The sequence below is a fragment of the Passer domesticus genome, chromosome 9, assembly GCF_036417665.1.
Source record: "Passer domesticus isolate bPasDom1 chromosome 9, bPasDom1.hap1, whole genome shotgun sequence".
Classification (NCBI taxonomy): domain Eukaryota; kingdom Metazoa; phylum Chordata; class Aves; order Passeriformes; family Passeridae; genus Passer; species Passer domesticus.
The window spans coordinates 28,704,515-28,725,994 of record NC_087482.1 but is presented as its reverse complement, the minus strand read 5'-3'; the positions used below and the strand labels follow the sequence as shown (position 1 = coordinate 28,725,994).

At 42.5% G+C, this 21,480-nt stretch overlaps 1 protein-coding gene, 1 long non-coding RNA gene and 1 other non-coding gene across 8 annotated transcripts in view; all 3 read left to right on the top strand.

Moving 5' to 3' along the window:
* The first annotated feature begins 737 nt into the window (after positions 1–737).
* IARS1 (isoleucyl-tRNA synthetase 1) overlaps positions 738–21,480 on the top strand; it is a 94,346-nt gene continuing 73,603 nt past the window's right edge. Inside the window, exons 1-8 of one of the 6 annotated variants that reach the window (XM_064432248.1) lie at positions 738–801; positions 3,637–3,717; positions 6,335–6,454; positions 6,933–7,089; positions 7,519–7,638; positions 10,424–10,506; positions 18,087–18,204; positions 20,745–20,892. In XM_064432248.1, the coding sequence (XP_064288318.1) occupies positions 6,336–6,454; positions 6,933–7,089; positions 7,519–7,638; positions 10,424–10,506; positions 18,087–18,204; positions 20,745–20,892 (745 nt within the window). In that variant the 5' untranslated portion in view covers positions 738–801; positions 3,637–3,717; position 6,335. Of the gene's footprint in view, positions 802–1,944; positions 2,022–2,550; positions 2,693–3,636; positions 3,718–6,318; positions 6,455–6,932; positions 7,090–7,518; positions 7,639–10,423; positions 10,507–18,086; positions 18,205–20,744; positions 20,893–21,480 lie in introns of those variants that run through there. The other 5 variants (XM_064432246.1, XM_064432251.1, XM_064432250.1 and 2 more) reach the window with 5 other exon arrangements.
* LOC135308389 (small nucleolar RNA SNORA84) lies at positions 4,263–4,395 on the top strand. Its single transcript, XR_010368826.1, has one exon. It is a non-coding gene; the product is annotated as a small nucleolar RNA SNORA84 (small nucleolar RNA).
* On the top strand, positions 7,645–8,617 carry LOC135307780 (uncharacterized). Its single transcript, XR_010368425.1, has 2 exons — positions 7,645–8,213; positions 8,314–8,617. It is a non-coding gene; the product is annotated as an uncharacterized LOC135307780 (long non-coding RNA).

Below are 21,480 nucleotides of genomic sequence, written 5' to 3'. Positions count from 1 at the left end.
GATTTTCCAATATGTTTTGGGTGGCGTTTTTCTGCCTCTATGTAACTAATGTGACAGTGACTCTCGTGTTCACCCCCTCCCCACTGCCTCCCAACTTGTTCATGGAAAACAAGCTCAGTGTTGCCCAAATGCTCCCAAGTAAAGGCTGTGCATGAACAAGAGTAGCAACTCCCATGCAGGTAACATTTTATTACAATTTAACAGTGAAGGGCAAAGAAGTACAAAATATACACGGGGAGACAAGGTAAAGGTCTGGATTTGGGCTGAGTACGGAGTCAACGTTGCCAAAACCAAACTGCCCACATTTGTCTGTTTCACTGCTTTAGAGTGTGTATTTCTAAGCAGTGTTTGTTTCAAATTCCATTCTGGAATTATATGGAATTCCATTTAAACTCAGCTGGCGTTGTCACCTGTGTGTTTTACAAACCAAAGGCCAAAATGGAAGGGGTTGGCACTGGAGCCAGCAGCAGCTGTCTAAAATCTGAGATCTGAGGGCATGTGAGAGCAGGGGGAGGCTGCAGCGCTTTCAGAGTTCATGAGGATGTTTGTAAAGAAATGCCACATCATGTGGCAGAATCCACATCCCGAGTTGTCACAGGCTTTTTCACAGATGTATTAGGCAGCAGCGTGGCTTGAATAAACTTCTGGCGCTCCAAACTTCCCTCCTGGATACAGAACATCCCAGAACTCTGTGTTTGTACGCGGGACTCTCCCCTGGCAACCACATGCACGCAGTCTCTCCTGCCTGGCTGGTCAGCCCAGCTCAGGCTGGCCTCAGTTCCCATTTTCTCTTCTGTTTCTGTGAGTTTGGTGCAGATCGAGTCTGCATTCCTTTTAGCTGTTCTAGAAGGATGTAGGAAATTTCATGTAGAAAGGAGTCTTGTGCTACTTTGTGCAGGAAAGAATTCCAGTTAATGTGCCTCCCTTCACATCTGGATTATCTCTAATCCACCCACTGACACTGCCCTGCACAGAGCAGTGAATTCATCCTCTACCCAGTCCTGCAAATTAACAACCAAAGCTTTTATTGAAACCTTCATTGGTACCTACATCTCTATGAGTAAAAAGTTTTTAGAGCAATTTGAAATCATTACTTGGAGGCAGCTGAGCTGTTTGTGCTGTGCTGTTTGTTGACCTGGACTTCATTCCCCACACTCTGTTCTGGGCAGGGTTCAGGTGTGCAGGCTGGGAAATCTCCTTCCCTCACCTTCCTGCCTCACTTCTATTTTTCCCTGTCGAGAGCCTTTTCACAGCTGTTTTCTGCACTAGAAAAGTGAAGGAAATGCTTTTTAATGTATCATGAAATGTTTTGTAATTTCTCAGTGGCTGCCAGCCAGCAATAATATTTTTTCAAACCCTTAAGTTTCTTTTGACATGGAAGAACCCATCTACAAGTTTGGTTTTTAAAAATTTTTAATTTTTTTTTTTTTTTTAGCAGCAGAGGAGGGGTTTCTGTTGTAGTTACAGCCTTAAGAATTGGTATATATATATTTTTTTTTTAAATTTTAAAATATATTTTTATATTTCTATATATTTAATATATAATAATTTTTAGGTTTTTAAATTTAATTAAAGGGATATTTAAGAGTATCCCTTGAAGGGAGGTAAGGTAGACCTCCGGAGAGGACCTCGGCAGAGGCCCTTGGCATGCAGTTACTGGGAGAAGCCCAGCGTGCCGGTCCCGCAAGGTTCGAGCCGGCTGGGGCTGTGCAGGGCACGCAGCACAGCTGCTGCCCGGCTTTGTGCCGGGGCCCGCGGCTGAAGGGTCCCGGGGCCATGGCTCGGGTTCGCTTCACCGAGCCCGTGAGGGGAACGCCCGAGCCCGTGAGGGGAACGCCCGCTTTCCCGAGCTGCCTCGCGCCGCCGTGACGCCCCGCACCGGGGGAGCTCTCGCCCAATGGGCGGCCGCCTTGCAAAGCTCCCCCGCGCGGCCGCTGAGAGCCGCGCGCCGATTGGCCGCGGCGCCGGCGGCGCTTCCGGCCATGCTGCGCCGGGCGCGATTGCATCATGGCGGGACGGAGGTGAGCGGGGGGCCCGGCGCGGGCGGACCCTGGCGCCTCACGGCCCGCCCGGGCTCCGCTCGTGCGGCTCCGAGGCGCGAGGGCGGGCCGGCTCCCGCGGCGGAGCCGGTGCTGGGCGCGGCACCTTCAGGGTGTGGCGGGAGAGCGGCGGCTCGTGGCCCGGCAGCGGCGGTGCTGTCCCCGCGGGAGCGGGTCCGGCCGGGCTGGCAGCTCCCCCGCCGCCTTGGGCGTTGCTAGCTCGTGTTTTGTGTGTACAGCGGCACGTCCATGTGCGTGTTTTGCTGCCTGGGTGCTGTGGGGATTCTTTGCTTTCCGGCAGTTTAGGGATTACCTATAGGAGGTACTCATTAAAGGTTAGCCAGATGCCTTATTGCAGGGATTGATACTTCGCAACTCTTGGTTTCATTACTTATTTGTATTTCAGTTCTTAATGCTTTGCAATTCTTGGTTTCATTAGTTATTTGTACAAAGAAGGTCCCTTACAACGTGTAGTATGTCTTAAGCATTCCCTTCAGCATCTTTTTAATAGGGGCTTTGATGAATGCACCCTTTTTGTTGCTGCAGCTGCGGTGACTTTGATATCTCCAGCAATCCTTGGCTTCCACACCCCGGGAGCCTTTTGGAAGCTTTAATTCGGTTTGGTGGTGACATGCTTAGAAAGCAGCTGTCAGGTAATAGAATTCAGTTGTCACATAAAAGCAGTGTTCAGTAACTCAGCTGACAGTGGTTTCTGAGTTTTTATTAAAAAGACGTAGTTCAAAGTTATTTCAAGATAACCTAGATTTCTTTTTTTGTAGCATGATGGTGACAAACATTTTGTAAGCCATCACAAGATACAGTGTAAAACTGGGCTCTTGCATAGCATGAAGCTTTTGTATCTAAAGACAGCATTGATGAGTGTTATTGATAAGCATTGATAAGCTTCTTGCTTTAGCAATGTTTTAATTGGCCTTTCAGTGTTAAAGGAAATCCTTGCAGGGGGACAGCTGGGCCAGTGTTGCAGTTTTGTTCCCTGTATAAGACACTTGCACAGGATTTTCAGAAGCAGCATTTGTTCTGTAGCTCAGCATTCTGTTCCTTTGCTTTTGTATTAAACTGGGTTGTTTTCACCCCTTCTAGAAATGGAGAATTTTGACTATCAGTTGGATGGTTTAGAGTGATGTTACCCCAGAACAGTACCTAGAAAGGCAGAGATGGGGGGCCAGGTCTGTATGGAAAATAGAGCATTGTTTACTTTTGGAGAAAGCAGCTGTAGGTGGAGAAAGGAAGCTACTTGTCTTTGGAGGGAGCTTTGGTCTCTTTTACAAAATAGTTTGTGGGAGGTGACTGGAACAAGAGTAAGAGACTGATCATAAACCCCTGGAAATCAGAAACCTTTTGTACCCCTTTAGTTCATCCTGTGTTTTTATACTTACTATTTCTCAGTCAACAAAATGATTAATATCATGAAGTCCGCTTTGTTTTAATCGTATATCTGATTATGGAAAGTACAATATTTCTCAAATGTGGGTTCACTTAATAATTGGTGTTTTAATTGAATTTTTTAAAAATTAATATTAAAAAAAATACACGGGAACTTGCTTTTATGGTTTTAATGCTTTTTTTTTTCTTGTAGATAAGAAGCCCAGCTTCTTGCCATAGTACAATCTCCAGACTTTGACACCTCTGCTAGTGAATGTTGTTATCCTCTAGAAAAGTGAGTGTACTTATTAAAAACTTGCTTAATGGTGCATTGTCTTAAACTCTGACACTTCTTATCAGCAGAAAATGCACAGAGCATCCTTCCTGTGTTTATTGAGCTCTGTAGATGTGAAGTGTGGTCTGAAAATTGGGTTTTATTAGATGTGTTTGTATAATTTCTGTAATATGGTTTGTGATGTTTTTGCTCAGTCTGTGTTCAAAGTAATGAAGTTGTCCTTCATTATTTTGTGATTGAAAATACCCAGACTGCTTATAAAGAGCTTTCTTTCTGTGCTGTAGAGATATGCATACCTCTGTCTATAAAATTATTGTTAGCTCTTGGCTTTTTTCCTCAGCTGAGGTTGAGCCATGGCAAGATTTTCAAAGTGCTTTTACCTTTTAAGTCAGTCTGTTTAAAATTCTAAATTTCCATAAAATTCAGGTTTGTAACTTGGAGAAAATACCCAGTAGCGATGGTTGCACGTTAATCCCCCACAGTATTTATTCCCCCCTGCTTCTGATGCAATAAGCCTGTGCTGTTGCTGAGGGTGGGTGCTTTGTGCCCTGTGGTTGCTGGACACTGCTGTGCCCGTGCAGTGCTTCAGTTGGGAGATGGGCCCACAGTGACTCTGTGACCTACGCAGGGAGGCTGTGAGCCGTGAGCAGCCTCCTCAGCCCTGCCACAGGCACACCCAGCCCAGCCTGCCTCTGCTGTCCTCAGGCCTGGCAGCTGCCCAGGCTCCAAGCCCTGTGCAGTGACACTGAGGGGGAGGGCTGAGCTGCAGCTGATCCTTAAACCTGTGTCCATGGGTTTGTGGGTTCCAGCACGAGGGAAGAGATGAATCTGACTCTGTATTTCTTAGTAGGATGATATATCATATTCATATATCATATTATATTACTGCTATACTAAAAGATAGAGAGAAAAGAATACATCAGAAGGCTAGGAAAGGATTGAATAATAAAACCCCATGTCACTCAGAGTGTTTGATACAGCTGGCTGTGATTGGTCATTAAGTAAAAACAATTCACATCAGACCAATCAAAGATGCAGCTGTTGGTAAACAACCTCCAGACCACATTCCAAAGCAATCAGGTAGTTATTGTTTACATTTCTTTGCTGAGGCTTCTCAGGAGAAAAATCCTGGCGCAGGGATTTTTTCATAAAAATATGGTGACACCTCAGGTCAGCTGGCTTGTGGGAGATAAAAGCTCTAAGGCTGAATTCTTTTATCATTTCCATTGTCTCTGTGATCAAGTCACTGAGAAAGCACTGATTAGGCTGTGTCCTTGGAGGCAGAATGGTGAAAACTCTCTTACAGGTTCTGTGTAGAGTAACTCACTGCTCAGGCTGGTTATTACCTTTTAAAATACGTCCAGGCCATGTCCATGTGTTCCTTGTCAGCCCCTGATTTCTCCTCCAAATGCTGTGCTGCCTGTGCACCAGGTTGTGGGATTCTCAATTATAATAATATGATAAAGGATAAGTTGGGTTTATTAGTGGAGAGAATGATTTGTCATGAATACAAAAGTGGTGGAGTTGATCTGGAGCATCACATCACAGGGGTTCAAGCCTTGAGCTGGCAATTTTTGTGGTGTTCTGGGTTTCATTTAAGCAAATGTTTTGGAGCTTCAGCTGTAACTGAAAGAATTGTCTTCATGCATTTGCCTTCGTTGCTGCTTTATGGTTAAATCCCAAGACTCAGGCCTTGTGCTGTTACTTGTAATTCTCTAATGCTGAGTGAAGCTCAAAGCTGTAGTAGCTCCTTCTGCTGTAAGTGTGCTCAGGAGCAGCAGCACTGAATTGAGAGGTGGAAGAAAGCTTTTATTCTCTAGCATCATCTGTTACAACCTTCATAACCAATTTTCTCCTGTTAGGGAGCTGCTGTCTCAGAACACCCTTATTTCTCAGAGCTTTGTTTAGTTTTGCCATGGCATTTTATTGAAATCTGACCCCTTTCCATCTCATAGCAGGTCTGGAACCAGGCAACTGCTGAGTGTTCCTAATTATGTTGAGAATTCCTCTTCCCTGTGTTGCTTGTACAGCATGGAAGTGGCCTGTTGAGGCTTACTTTTAATATACTTATAAAACTCATGTTCATCTTTGCAGTTTTCCAACTGTGCTCTGTGCAGTCTTGCTGCTTTTAGGGGAGATTGCTGGCACAGCCTGATGGAAAATGCTCTTTTAAACGTGAAAACAGTTTGTGAATAGATGTAGAGTGAAAAGGAGCCCCTTCTTCAGTAGTTTAAAGTGAAACTCTCTGATACAAACTGGTGCTGAAGGTTCAGTTTGAACTTGGAAGCTTTTCCTGAAGAAAAAAATTCAAATCTTAACCAAAACATAATTTGCCCTTTGACTGTTTTCTCTGGGAAACAGAAATAAAAACATGATAAAAAAGGGACCAATCATAGTTGAATGAATGGAGAATCCTTTTCCTGTTCCAAAACTTTGGTGTGAGTCAGTTGAAATTAGGCTTTTTTTAGAAGGGTTTTTTTGCTTCCCTGCCTGCAATGAATCAGGCTCTTTGGATTGGTGATATGGATTTGAAAGATGTAAGTTAATATATGTGGAGTTATTTTTTCTCACTTCTGTTCAAAATGTATTTTTCTCTTATTGATCCTTGTTGGGAAAGAATGGTTCAACAAGTTCCAGAAAACATAAATTTTCCAAATGAGGAAGAGAAGATATTGACGCTCTGGAAAAATCTTAATTGTTTCAAGGAATGCCTGAAGCAATCAAAGAACAGACCTAGGTAAGAATCTGTTAAAAGCTGTAGCAATTGTGTGTGGCAGTGCAGGGTTGGCTTGGCTGTAATTACTCTTTGTTTTTCCTTAGTTCTGTAAACAGCAGCTGCTCCCTTTGCCAGCAGCAGGCCTGGCTCATGCTGCTGTCCCTTTATATTTCACTTGATGAAGAATCAGCAGTGTTCAAACAGTTGTAATAAACCTGTAATTTCCTGCCTGGTGGGTTTGTAAGAGAAGTGGGGAGGTAAGCAAAGAGCTCTTCCCACTGTGGAGCTGTGGTGTGCCATGGGAATCCTGGTAGGAGCTGAACAGGCTGGAATGTTCCCTTCAGTCCCACTGCCAGCGTGGCACCTGTGCTGCCTGATGATGGAAGAGGAAGGAATGGACATTTTCCAAGTGAAACACAAGTAGTATAAGCATGGAGTCACCCTGTCTGAAGGCTTGCTGCTCAGTTCTTGCTTTAATGAGGAACGTTTTGTGTTGCAGGTTTAACTTCTACGATGGTCCCCCGTTTGCCACAGGGCTGCCCCACTATGGCCACATTCTTGCAGGGACCATCAAAGACATCGTGACCAGATTTGCTCATCAGAGTGGTTTTCATGTTGACAGAAGGTTTGGCTGGGATTGCCACGGCTTGCCTGTGGTATGTGTCATGAATTTACCTGCAGATGTTTCTGTAGGTTCCTCTTTCCCTGCTGATCACTCATGTTTCTGTTGCTTTTCTACCTGACATTGTTGCTAAAAGAGAAATGGAAGTTCCTTGTCCAGTGTGTTTCTCTGGCTTTTGTGTCTGGTGAGTTCAGGAGCTTCCTACTGGTCATTGCTATGAACCTGTATATATTTGGTTCACAGTTCTGAAACTGGTGTTTTGTTTATTTTTCTGAAGAAACTAAAGAAACAGTCACGCCAGGGTGAGCCTTTGAAATCCCTGCCTAGTTCAGCTGCCATGAAATCCCAAAAGGTTAAAGGAGGCCCCTGAGCCTCATTAGAATGTATAGGACACATAAAGTATCCAGGGGAATCCTGAAAGCTTTTGATAACAGCTTGTTTTGTTTGTTTTCCATGCTCCCAGGAATATGAGATTGACAAGACTTTAGGCATTAAAGGGCCAGAAGATGTGGCAAAGATGGGGATTGAAGCTTACAACAAAGAGTGCAGAGGGATTGTGATGAGATATGCCAAGGAGTGGGAGGTGAGTGGAGGCTCAGTCCACGTTCTGCTGAGCATTTCTAAATGTTTTTGTGCAGCAGTGTTTCAGGTGGGGGGAACTTCATCCTTTTGTCTGATTTTGTGCATAAATCTCATGTCTTTAAGCTCCTGTTTCTCCCCTGTGATCCTGAAAGGGGAACAAAAAGAGCACCTTTGTGGCTTGGAGCACACTGCTGTGCTGTCAAGAGAAGGTTACTTGCAGGTTACCTGGAGCTCAAAGTGTCTAATGAGCTACACTGAACAAATACAGATATGTTGAATAGTGTCTCCTTTTGTGTCTTCTCTTATATAGGAAATTGGAAGATCTGACTTTGGTTTTCTAATGGAGCCATTAAAGAAAATTAACATTAACCTCACTGCTTTTCTGCTCCTCCTTCTCCACAGTCTTTTCATTGGACAGTGCAGGGCAGCAGCTTGTATTTTTGGAAGAACAGAAATTCTCACAGAAATACCCACAAGAGGTGTGGGTAAACTCTCAGTCTTCCCAGAGAATATTGGTGTCAGCTTTTCATCCCAGGAATACAGGGAGAGTGTTGCTGTCTGCAAGTTTGAAGAATGGTAGTTCTCTAAAGTTATTTCCAATAAAACTTTATCTTAACCATAATTTTTTTCCTAGGCAGAACAGTCCTAATTTTTTTAATTTTTTCCTCCTGCAAAGGCTCTTCTACTTCATCACACTCCTCTACATGTTTCTAGTCCTGCTGTATTTTTTTTCATGGAAATAGGAGTTTCTTACTTAAGTATCACTTGCCTGTTGGTTGCCCTTGGAACCATTTTGAAGTTATAGCCAGTGAAGAAACCAGAGGTGCCTTGGGCATAGAAACTGTGGCCTAAACCTCAGTGAGTGGCTGGATGAAAAGCAGACAGTTTGTTTTTTTTCAAATTACACTCTGAAATGTTGTATTTCAAACCCATTATTGATAATTCTTTGTTGCTTTTAGAAATAAAAAAAGCAAGATTCATTCTGGTTTGTTGTGGTGGTTTAACCCCAGCTGGCAGCCAAGTACCAATGAGTGGACATACAAACAGTTTAATTGAAGCAAAATAAAATATTATAATGATGCTAATGATAATAAAAATAGTAAAAAGAGGACGGAGGGAGGAACAAAAGCCAGAAAAACCAAGTGATGCCCTGTCTGGCTGCTGAGTGATGCCCAGCCTGTCTCTGCCCAGTGATTCACAGCTCCTGGCCCAGGCCCCCCAGTTGTCTGCTGGGCACAATGTCCTGTCCTACGGAGTGTCCCTTTGGCCACTTGGGATCAGCTGTCCTGGCTCTTCTCCCACCCAGCTCCTTGTGCAGCTCCTGGCTGGCACAGCCTGGGGAACAGAACTCCTTGCTTAGGGCAAGCACGACTCAGCAGCACCTAAGCCAGCAATGGGTTAACAACATGATTCCCATCCTAAATCCAGAACCCAGCACTGTACCTGCTGTGAAGAAGAAAGTTAACTCTATCCCAGCCACACCTGGAACATTTGTGGTTCATTTTCCATACCTTTTAACTTGCTGTGCTTCAGCAGCTGGTGTTTTTACAGTGCTGGTTAGTCCAAGCACTTGATTTTTTTGGGTGGTGAATGGATTTTTTGTTTTGTACATAAACTTGTGCATGTATGTATTTTAGATGATAAATAAAAATAATGAACTTTGTTTAAATATCTTTTGACTTGTAATAAATTCAAATATTTTGGATTAGTGCTGGGAGAGGAATTACCAGCATTTGTGTTAGATAGTGTTTATTTTCTGCCTGGAGTGGTTAGCAAATATTTGAGCCTTATGAAAAAATAGAAAAGGTTCCTTGGCTGTGTGAGATCTTACAATGCTGAGACCAAATATAATGCTCCAACTGTGTGGATCCTTGTGCTAATCAGTCCTAGCCTATGGATCTTATTAGTGGAGTGTCAGAGTGACTTAAAGGTCAGGATGGAAACTGATCCATGTCAGGAGCTCAGGTGTTGTAAGAAAGTGTGGAGGTGAGGGAATGAGTGTGTTCTGTGTTCACTTTGCTGGTTTGACATTCCGTGTGGGCTCTGTGTAAGTGTCAGGACAGGTGTCCCTGCCTTGGCTCTGCAGAGCTGGGGGGTTTGCATGGCTGTGAAATCCCACTTGTCCCAGTGAATCCTACAGCTGGCTCATTCCTCATTGGTGGCTGAATGTGACCATGACCTGTCCTGTGCCAGGGGCTGGCACCTGTCACTGCTGTGGCTTTGGCAGCCCTCTCGTGGCTCTGGGAAGTCCTAAAAGGCAGCTGGCCCTGGAAGAGTTTGATAACTTGTCATGTATCAATTTCTTTCAGCATTGCTTTGTCTTCAAGTTACATCATGTTTTCATGGAACTGAAAGCTGATAGACTTCTGGGTTTTCACTGTCTCTGCAACAAGTAGTCTTAAAAATAGAAGTGAGACCACTGTAATGAAAAGCAATTTTCAGGCATTTGAACCTTGGCTGAACCTTGAGTGATGCACAGTTTCTATCTGATGAATGATCCAAGTGATCTACTGTTTTTGCTGTGTTGAACACATTTGCCTGTTGTGTGACCTTGGTTCTAAATAACCCTGCTCATGGTTTCATTCCTTCCTTATTTCTGCCTGTATGAATACACTGTTTGGAGCTATTGTCAGGCTAAAATACTTTATAGATGTATTTCATTGAGATGGGACGAACACTGCACTTAAAACCCAGCTAATTTTTATTTTACAGAATAAATATTGGTAATGAATTGTGACAGTGCATTGCTAAGATGCCTTTCAATCTCTGTTTTTGTGTTTTAACAGTTCAGTGTTACCAGATTAGGACGCTGGATTGACTTTGAAAATGACTATAAAACTCTTTACCCTGAGTTCATGGAGTCTGTGTGGTAAGTGAACACACATTGCTTTGGGGATTTGAAATGTGAGAAAGGCTTCATTACAAACATGTATCACTAGAACTGTTCAGAAAATGCCAAATGCAGATAAAACATCAGGCAGAGGAATTAAAGTGATGTGAAATCTCTTGATGTTCAAGTGATGGAATGAATTGTCCCATTTTTTCCTTCTCCAGGATAGCAGGGCTTTGCAAAATAAAGTGCACCAACACTGCCTTTAATGAGCCCTGAAATCTCACTGCTCCATGCCAACTTAAAAGCAGTTCTGAAGATCTATTAATATGGTCCTTGGTTGGTTTAGGAAATTACATTCTAGCTCTGCATTCTTGATGTTCTTCATACTGTCAGCTGTAAATGGCAAACTGTCCAAGCTCAGTTTAGCTCCAAACCTCTTCTTCAAGGCTGATTTTAGAGGCTGTGAATCTGCTGTTATCTTTTTCTTGGCAGCACAGTTTGACAACTGTCTTGGACTCCTGGTGCAGAGCTTAATAAAGTTGGGGTGTTTTGGCAATGTATTCAGGGTGCCTGTTGGGATTTCAAAAGACAAGACAACCTTACAGGATAAGGATGATCAGGTTGGTTAATGGCAGCTGTGAGTCCTTTGGGTGATAGGATGACAAGGTGAATTGCAGGGAGAGATTTAGCAGAATATATGCTGACAAAAAGCTATTGAAAAGCAAATTATGTGCATAATAAAGTATTATGGAATATTTGGTAATATTAGCATTACTAATCAGCTTTAATTGTATGGTTAGTTTTATAAAGTTATGACATGGATTGACAGACCTTTTAGGTGTCCCTGAAGCCACTGCAGAGGGCTGAAGTGCCAGTGAGATTTCAGTGAGCTTTGGAAGGATGGTGGGAAGGCAGCAGATGTTTAACTCGCTCAGCTGAAGAAACCCTGCATAATTATAAAGCCCAAACTGACAAGAAACCTTCATTTTGTAAATTACAGAAATACTTAGTGGCACCTCAAATGCTGTTTAACTGGCAACTTAAAAACCAAACCTGCCTTGAGCTAGTTGCAGGGTCTCTCTCAGCAGCCCAAGCCTTTTTTTGGTGGTTTGTTTCTCCCACCACCTCTTTAAAAGGCAGTTTCTGGTCTTTGACCTGTGTTACAGAGATCACCTCCTCTAATGCCTGCTTTGATACAAACTCTAAATTGGATCTGAAAACTCAGTGAGATTTCAGGAAGTATGTAGGCAGACAGCCTCTTAATTTTGTACTTTTTTTGCTTCCTGATACTCTTAAGTTTCTGTTAAATCTTGCAATGAAACACATTTTCTGTTTTTAAAAATTGGGGTTATTTTGGAAAGTCTCCTAGGACTGTCTGGGGGCTGAAGGAGATAATGCTTAAGGTGAGCTCTGTTACTGCACTTAGTGTGCTGCTTTTGGCAAGGTAATGTACAGTTCCCTAAAAATTAAATAACTTGGATGGTTACCCAAGCAATCATCAGACCCACAAGGTGTTACTGAAGTTACTTTGCCTGTCCATCAGGAGTGTTAATTTGAGCTCTAGGTTCTAGCATGCTTCTCTCACAGTTGATTCGATTTTTCCTGAGCTCCTTTTGAAATTCTTTTAAAAAGTTTTAAAATTTAGTGTTCAGCTATGTACAAAAGAGAAACTGCAGCTTAATTTCTGCATTGACTGCCCTGGAGACCATATTGGCCTGCCCAGTGGTTTTACCTTGTTGTTTTTCTGTCTGTGGGAGTCCAATGCTGATTTTAGGCTCAGGAAAAAACAACTTATTATGAAAATGGTAGTGGGCATGGCAGCTGTAGGTTTTGTGGTTAAAATATGGCGAGCAGTTTGTCTTTAGTCATATAATCAGCTAAACCAGTCTGTTTAGGTTGTTTTTTTTCTGGTCTGTAGCTTTTCCTGCAGCTCTGGAGTGGCCTCAACTGGAATGTTTTTGTGACATGTGGTGTTTTCTTCCTTGTTTCTGTTGAGTTCAGTGAGATAATCTAATACTTGTGATAAATGTTGTTTTCAGTGGGGGCTGATTTGATCCAAATAATTTAGATTTGAAGTATTTAGGACTCAGACACCAAATACATCTGTTGTACAGTATCTCTACAAAACAATATTAATAAGCTCAGAATGCTAGAGAGCATTTCTTTTTCATCTTTATAATTGGTCTGATGGAAATGACTACTTTGTTGGCATTTTGATGCTGTGTCATATGATGACTGACTAAAGTGAATTTTTAACCTGCTAAATTTTGACTTACAACAAAACATTTGTTGGTAGAATTGTGGTATCCTGGCATAATTTTTCAGGGGAGGATTGAAAGTTGGTGTCAGTGAGAGGTGAAACTGGTTTTGTATGTTAAGATCCAGTCAACAGTGCACATATTGAATAACTTAAATAGAACTTTTAAGTTCTAATTCTGTACAATTTGTCCTGCAGTCAGGACAATTTGAATTAAGAAGTGCCCTTCACTGGAACAGTGCAGTGAGTGATGTTCTTGAGCTGGCATGGCACAAACATGACATTTGTTCTTGCCTTTTTTTTTTTGTACACTCACAAAACACATCCAGTGAAATGGAGAGGAGTTTGATGGGACCTTAAACTTCTTACTGAGGTGGTCTGAAAGAAACCTTGGGGAGTTGGGATAACTGTAACTGATTGTCCTCAGTGCTGGGCTGTTGCACAGGTGTGTGCTGGGTGTGAGTTCTCCCTGGGAAGCAGCCGGTGGGATGAGGGGATGCTCTGCTGTTCCCGGGGTGATGCCAGGGCTTGGCCTCTCCTTCTGCTCCTCTGAAGGGTGGCTTGAGCAGATTCCTGTCACCATCTAGTGCCCAAATGAGCAACTGCGGGCTGAGCCTGTTAGAGATGGTGACAGAGCTCTGGAGGAGGTGCCAGGGAGAGCTGGGCTCACTCCCAGCCTGCCCTGAGACAGGCCCAGCACTCACCACCTAACCAGAATGCCTCAGAACAACAGATCTCTGAACAGAAATTCTCCCAATAGATTTCTAGAAATAGATTTCTCCTAATAGAAATCACTATTGTATTCTGTGTGTTCCATGAGTAATGATTCTCTAGAGAGATACTGGTGATAAGGAATGTGGTTTGTCAATGTTTTCTATGAGCTACCTGTATTTTTTTCCTCATTCTTGTATTTCTTTTGTGCATTCAGTTCTCTAGTCCCCTTGTTGTTACCTTCTCACCGTTCCAGTGTTACTGTATCTCCTTACCTGAATTTTGGAGAAGGAAAACACTGCAGTCTTGTGGCTGGTCCTTGGGATAAGTCTAGCATCAGTTTTAGATACTCACATTTACTGTTATGCAGGTATTTTGCATTTCTGGCTTGATCCAGAATCTCTCAACAAACACACAGTTCTGAAGATTACAGCTTGGAGGGTAGACCTGGAACAGGATGATCTCTCTATGCCAGGATTTTAAAGATTTCAGTGGTAGTTTAACACAGAATATGACAGCTTCTGTACTCAACAATTCCTAGGCCCTGGAACAAAGAAATACTTTTCCTCACTTTATTCAGGAACTGTTTTTCCAAGATGCTATTCTAAAGATAGGTTGTGTTTGTTATTGGAATTCATGTTCCACATAGGCTTATGATTTTTGATTCACATCCAGGGTTTTTTGAGTACTTTTTTTTTGTCCCTAAGCATCTGTTTTTGCATGTTGCTTTCATTTTAATTTCCTCTTGTTTTTCAAGTGTTGTCCATGAGTTGCAGGAAAACCTTTCCCTCAGGAGCTCTGCTTCCCATGGTGCTGTTAGGAGGCAGTGTTTGCTTTAAAATGACAGGACTTCTTACACAGCATGGTGTTTGTGCCTGGGTTTGTTTGGTAGGTCTACAGAGGCTATAAAATTGTCCTTTTATCTTGATGTGAACTGATGGGAGGTCACACAGCAATAATTTTGTCCATTTACCTAAGTACCATGGATATGTTGAAATCATAGACCTGTAGATCCTGCTGTCTAATGGCCACAGAACTGTTTACAGTTCCTGCTGTTTTTTCTTTAAAGACAAAAAAGGAAGAAAAGCACTTTATATGTGTTTGAAAATAAATCTCAGTGTTAGTTATGAGGTCTCTGGAAAGACTGGAGTTCTCAAAACCTTAGAAAACTTTAGATACTGATCATTGCAAACAGAACCCCTTGATCCCTCAAAGGAATGGCATTAAGGACTTGGGAAGCTCCAAGATGAAATCCTTCTCTTTGATGTGAGCTGGATGTAGGTGTTTGAGAAGTGCAGCTTGCTTTAGGGTAGGGAGAGATGTGGATGCTGTGTGGGATGCCAGGGGTGTTTGCAGTGCTGCATTGACTGATTTAGTATCTTTTGGAAGCAAAAGCTCCCTTTGCAGGAGTTTGGTTATATCTGTGTGGTGTTTGTGTGCTGAATGTGTGATTTGGATGAACAAATTCTGCAGGAAGGTTCTGGTTTTTTGGGAATTCTGGGGAGAGCAAGGCTTTGTTACTGACTGGGCTCAAACCTCATGGCACTTCAGGAACAACAAACTCTCACCACTTTCAAAGTTAAGCATTCCTTGCACCTTTAGGGACCAGATTTTCTCTTAACAAGAAGCTGAAATATGCATTGAATTTCACCTTTTCCCAAACTGCATCTTTCTTCAGTAAAGGTCTGAGTGCTGCTCCCACAGCCAAGAGGATGCAACTAAATTTATTTGTGTGAGGAGAAATGTAGCAGAATTAGAGGAACAGGGTTTGATTTCCCACTTCTTTGAGTAAATGTCTTTTATTTCTCATTAGAAAGGAGCTCTGTGGTTTCCTTAGATTTTTTTTTTCAGAAGGCACTGCATTTTCAATTTTAGCTTACAAACCTGGGGCCCCTTTCTTGCAAAGTATCAACATTTTTCAAATGTAAGGTTTAAACCATGTTTTGTGAGGTTATTGTCTGAAATATTGGGATGACTTTTTAATCAAAACGTGGTCCCCACCTGTAAGTGACTTCGTGTTAGAACCATCTCATCTTTGGCAGGTGCTGTGTTTCAGGTGGGCTCTGCTGCAGGGAGCTCTTTGGGAATCATCTCTGCAGCTCTGCTGGTCACACACCAGCAGCTTTTTTGTTCAGGAAACCATTTTAGGTGCTTCTTAAGATAACAAAAGAGCTTGTGTAGTGGTAGTGAGGGCTATGGCATCAAACAGCAGCCTTGACTAAACTATTATTCTGTTTATTCTGCTGGAATGGCTGTGTGAGGGGACAGGCTGTGACAAACTCCAAAGAGTGAGCAGCTCAGGGCAGGGAATGGTGGTGCTCAGGGCAGGGAATGGTGTGCTCAGGGCAGGGATGGGGGTGCTCAGGGCAGGGATAATGGTGCTCAGGGCAGGGATAATGGTGCTCAGGGCAGGGAATGGTGGTGCTCAGTGCAGGGGTGTGCTCTGAAGCCCATCCCTGCTCTGAGTGCACAGCTGGAGCCCGGGCTGTGCAGTGGGGTGGGATTGCCACAGGAGGGAGATGCTGGCCTGCATTGGGAGCTTGGCAGCTCCACTAGTGCTCACCTTTCCTGAGCAGCTCCCTGAGTTTACAGTTATATTTACAGCTGAATTAAATATTCAGTGTTTCTCCGAGTAGTTTTTGTGTGCTGTTAGTAGGCAGTGTTCTATAGAAAGTAAAGTGGAGCCTTTTTCTATAGGTGTTTCAGTTACTGTTTTTGAAAGGCAAATAGAACACCTTCAGCAGGAATGCTGTCACTTGTCACAGGCTGCATTAATTATGCTCTGAGGGGGTAAGCATACATTTAAAGTTACTTTAACTCCCACAAAAACTTGTGCAGTTAGCCAGCTTAAATTTATATGCTGAAAGCTGGTGAAACTATATTCAGGGATCATTTTTATAAAAGACTGATCTAGATTTATACAAGTCTAAGTTGATAAACTTAAATTCTCCACTGTAACATAGTCACTCACTGCTATGTTTCATATTTGGGCTGGGGATCAGGCAGCCACATCTTGCCTGTTGGTGACATTTTTTGGTTGAACAAGGTTTCTTTGGAGTTGTGTGTAAGGTGAGGCACCTTTGTAGAAGTGCACAGCTCTGAGAGACTCCTGGGTTTGGCTCCTCTGTGGCAGAACTTGATGCTGCTGACGGTCTCAGAAGCTTTTTCCACCTCAGACTTTGGATCATATAATTTTTCTGAGGTTAGTGACCACTCATAGGAGAGTTTAGAACTTCTGCTGGAGGCCCGTGGATGAATCTGATTGGACTGCACATCTGTGTGACATTCTGTATTTTCTCTAGCTGCCTAATCTGCAGTGTAGTAATTATTCTGATTAAGGCATTACAGGACTTCCATGTCAGCAAGCCAGGGCATGTCTCTTGATTTTCTTATTTTGGGCCACATATAAAATCAGTGCAATGGTCTACTTGTGTCTTTTGTTGAAGATGATAATTTCAAGCACAGAAGACAAGACACTGACTGAAATACAGGTCCAGATTCTCTAGCACAAAATGACAGCCTGCAGAAAGAAGTGCTGCTTGCCAGGATTGGGTTGGTTGCTTAGCAATGAGCTATTTATCTGCAAAGGGACCCAGAAAAGGGATCAGGATGGTTTGAAAACATAGTTTGAATAAAGGAGCTTTTAAAGTCAGCAGAGTTTAACAGTTTTGCTGTGAAATTCAAAATGAGGAGGCTCTGCAGCAGCTCTGATTTGTGAGTTGAAGTTGGCAGGATTATTTAAGGCTTGGCCTCTCCTGCCTTACAGCCTGCAGGCTGTGGCACTGAGTGTGCAAGTCAGCGAGACGTGAGAAGCTGATGAATGTTGATGATCCTTGAGGAAACCCTGGAGCATTCAGGGTTTGTCCATCACATGGACACCTTGAGTTGTGTGAAGAGTTTCTCTTCCAGATTCCTTTCACCTTGAGCATTGACTCAATTTGTCACTTGCAATATTAAGTGCTGACTTGATTACTTCAAGAAAAGATAAGGGTCCAGCCATGCTCCAGGCTGAACTGATGATTTCCTAAGCAGAGTTAGACCTTAGTGTGAGACTATGGTCTTGGTGAGGATCTGAGTTCAAAGTAGAATATTAAATTGCAGCACCAGAAAACTGAGTTCATGGTTAACTGTGGCCTCCTGTGGAAAATGCTCTCAGATGATCAGGATTTATTTGGGGTGGGTTGCAGGTGACTGATTTGTATCTGTATCTCTGCTGTGGCACTGGTTGCTGCAGCAGAAACTTAAAATCATGTAAGAGGTGAGCAGCCATGTCACTACAGCTCTTCTCTAAGTTATGACTGATTTCAGCCTTGTTAATTGTTCAAATTTCAGGTGATCTTTGTATTCAGGAAATCTGAGAAGGGATTTAGATGCAGCACAAATCCATATTGCTGGTTAATCTCTATGCAGCCAGTGCATGGAATACCAAGCTGCTGGTATCAGCCAAAGCTAAAAATCTGCCAGAAATGCAGTTGCAATCAATTATCTCTGCCTTTTGATTTGCAAATATTGTCTTTAGTTTATAGTGGATTATATTAAAAAAGGTGTCATTTAGAAAGAACTTCCAGCTACAGCAGAAACCCCATTTTGCAGTTTATTTACTAAATGTGAAACACCAAGTCATTCCTTGTTCCTTGTGTACTTCCAGGTGGGTTTTCAAGCAGCTCTATGACAAAGGCCTGGTGTATAGAGGGGTTAAGGTCATGCCTTTTTCAACTGCATGTAACACCCCCCTGTCCAACTTTGAGTCCCATCAGAACTACAAGGTAAGTTGCAATCAGATTTCTCTTCTGTTTGAGCTTGAAAAGCTTTAGCACTTTTTGCTTGGTGGTACCTAAACATGTCATTATACTCCAAATTGGTGGTAAAAATCTAGGTAAAGGGGTTAATTTTGATAATATTTCTCTGTATTTGTTTGAATCACTTGATCTTAGAGTTCTTTCTTGGTTACTACTTAGAGGTATTTAAAGTACACACTTTTTTTTGTTGTGGTAAACTCTTCCCTCTCTGTGCTCTCAAGGCTTTATTGCAGTGGTAAATTTTCATGCTGAATTTTCAGAGAAGAGCTGCAGCTGTCCCTATCTGAAAAGAATAGAGTCTTTGGCAGGGTTTGAATCTTCTGAGAGGAGATTTGTAAAGATTGTCAAAGACTCTGTAGCTGTAGGATAATGATTCTTCTAAGAATCATCAATTTACATTGGGAAACACCAGGAAATGTTCTACCTAATATAATGCAGGGTTTACAAAATGTTCCTTTAAAAATGAGTGACAAGATGAAGCAAGTGCAGCTTCTCACTTGCAACAAATTCATGTTCATGTATGTGAAGGCAGAACTTGTGTCCCAATTTTCCAAATTCCACATCAGTTTGTAGATAGAGGTTTTGTATCCCTTCCAATCCTGACCCAGGCCTCCATATCCTTCTATTGTAAATCTTCCACTCGCATTGTGAGAACAGAGAGCTAGCACAGATTGTACATCTGGTCTCTATATCTTGCCTAAAAAGGCCAGTTTTCTGGCCAAAAATAGTGTTTTTAAAACAAATGTTTAAATAGACTTGGAGTACAATGCAGCCCACAGATACCAGAGAGATACCAGAGCTTTCAGTGTTCCTGAGGGGTATTTATACTGCAGAAAAAATGGTTTGTGATGTATGAAAGAGAGATTTGCAAAGATATCTTGATATTTGTGCCTGTCTGACAACTGAAATAATTACATTTCTTGCCCTTATTGGCTGGCATTTCATACAGGCTCAGATAAAAGAGCTTTCTTTACAACAAAGACTTTTTTAGAGGGTTTGTGTGTATGTATATCTATCTTCTCTTTTTCCATAAAGCTTGAAGCTCTTTTCTTGAATCTTAATGAAATATTTAGATGCTGTTTCTTACTCTAGAGCCAGAGGTGTGTGTGGGTGGGATGCTGCTCTGCCACTCCATGCAAAAATTACCTTTCTCATCTGCCAGAAATGGTGTTTGGAAGTTGTGGGTCTGTGAGCTGACAGGATTTATTGTTGGTGAGCACAGTAATTTCTGGGTGTGAGGCAGCTGTTGCCTGTCTCACAGTGGAAAGCAGCCTTTGGCTACTGTTTATTGATCCTCTGAGAGCTGGGACACAGATCAGAAGCACAAGAAGCACGTTCAGAACCAGAGCTGGGTGTCCAAGGCACACCTCAGTTATCAATGCCAGCAGCTGGTATTGCATTAAACTGAAGAAGCGTTGTCTGCAGGTGAAATTCTAACAGCTAAAACACTACACAACACCATTACCTGTCAACCTGGATGGTATTTTTTATGCTTTGCCAGTTGTTTTTATCTCCTTGGTGAGCTCAGTGCTTCAGAAAGCAAAGTGAGGAGCCTGCAGTGCTGCCTCACACTCGGTACCGCCAGAACCCAGAGCTCCATCTCTGCCTGGTATTGAGCCTGGGCCATGGGTTATGTAATATTTATGTTTTACTGTTGACTGCACCAGATGTTCACAGAAAATTCCCTCTGGAGCAGCCCTCAGCTCAGACATAAATAGCTGCCTGTCCCATGATGCCATTAACTGTTCCATGATGCTGGATGGAAACCAGAGCGCCTCGCACGAGACGTGCCGAGGCCACAGCACCTATTTCTGGGCTTAGGGTCGGTGTGCATGGCACCCTCCGAGCTGGCATGTGGAATTTCATAGGGAAAATTTCACATTTGCAGGGCTAGACTTGCTTTTACAAGCAGCTTTTCATCATATGTGAAATGTGAAGTGACTGAATAGGGTTGTAGCTTGCTGAAAGAAAAACTTCTTTTCAGGGGATTTTTAGGATTCATTTGAAGGTGAAGTTTTATAGAGTTGCTGACAAAGGTCTCCTTCCCTGAGGTTTTTTAACTCTTAAACATTGACATATTTTTGTTTTAAAGTACCCCAAATGTTTTTTCCCCCTTTTTAACAACAGCTTCTTAATTAGACATTAATTGCTTTATGTGATGGCTGTTCTTCCTAATCCCTGGCTGCAAAAGAAAGTGTGGAAAAGGCTTTATTTAGCAGTATCTGAGAAACTGCTGATTTTCCTGATTCTTGAGATTGGTTCTAAACTTTGAAAATAGGGTTGTAAGAGGTGCCTATAGGATCTGCACTTGTCTTTCTTCAGTGTTTCGGCATCAAATCCCCCAAATCTCCCTGCTAATGGGAGATTTTGACCCTGTGGCCTTGTTGGACTGGCAGACTGCACTGGTGTAATGAGGAATTCAGTGACTGGTGCTCTATTCTGACTTTAATGCTGCCACTTCACCTTTTACATCACAGATGAACATGGCATGTTAAATTGTTTTGCAGGATGTTCAGGATCCTTCAGTGACTGTGAGCTTCCCACTGGAAGAAGATCCAAGTGTTTCTCTTGTTGCCTGGACCACGACTCCCTGGACCTTGCCCAGCAATCTGGCCCTTTGTGTTAACCCAGAGCTGCAATATGTAAAACTGAGAGGCAAGTGTTGAACACCTCTTCCTTCAGTGCCTGTGGATATGTACTTGTGTTTTGTATTTTAGACTGGTTTATGTTAAATTTACAGAACTTTTCTGGGGCTGAACCAGCGATAGTTTGAAGCATAAGATCCATTTTGGATGCGGCTGATGATTTCCAGTGGCTCTGCTCTTGTTATTTAACATTAATTGAGAGGACTATTCCTTACAAAATACTGATAGATGAAATAAAGAATCATAAAAAATGGTTGTGTGTGTTTGTAGTCTTTAATTATACCTTCACCTACAAACACCTCTCCCCTTTTTTTTTATAAAGTAAAATAATGAGTAGGAATTTCCAGTTTCAGCATAACCACATGAATCTGTTGTGTGTTAAACATGAGGTTGTCCAGACCTTTGCAGTGAACTCCGTGTGTTTGAGTTTTCTTTCTTTGAAGAGAACTAAGTATGTTTCAGTTTTCAAAAGTTTTAACATAAATTTGGTCATCTTAAAAAGAAATATTAGGTATTTTCAGAAATAACCTCACTTTCCTGAGATGCTGAGTTGGGTTTGGATGTCTCTGGCTCAGTGCTGTGGGACAGTGGCCTTGAG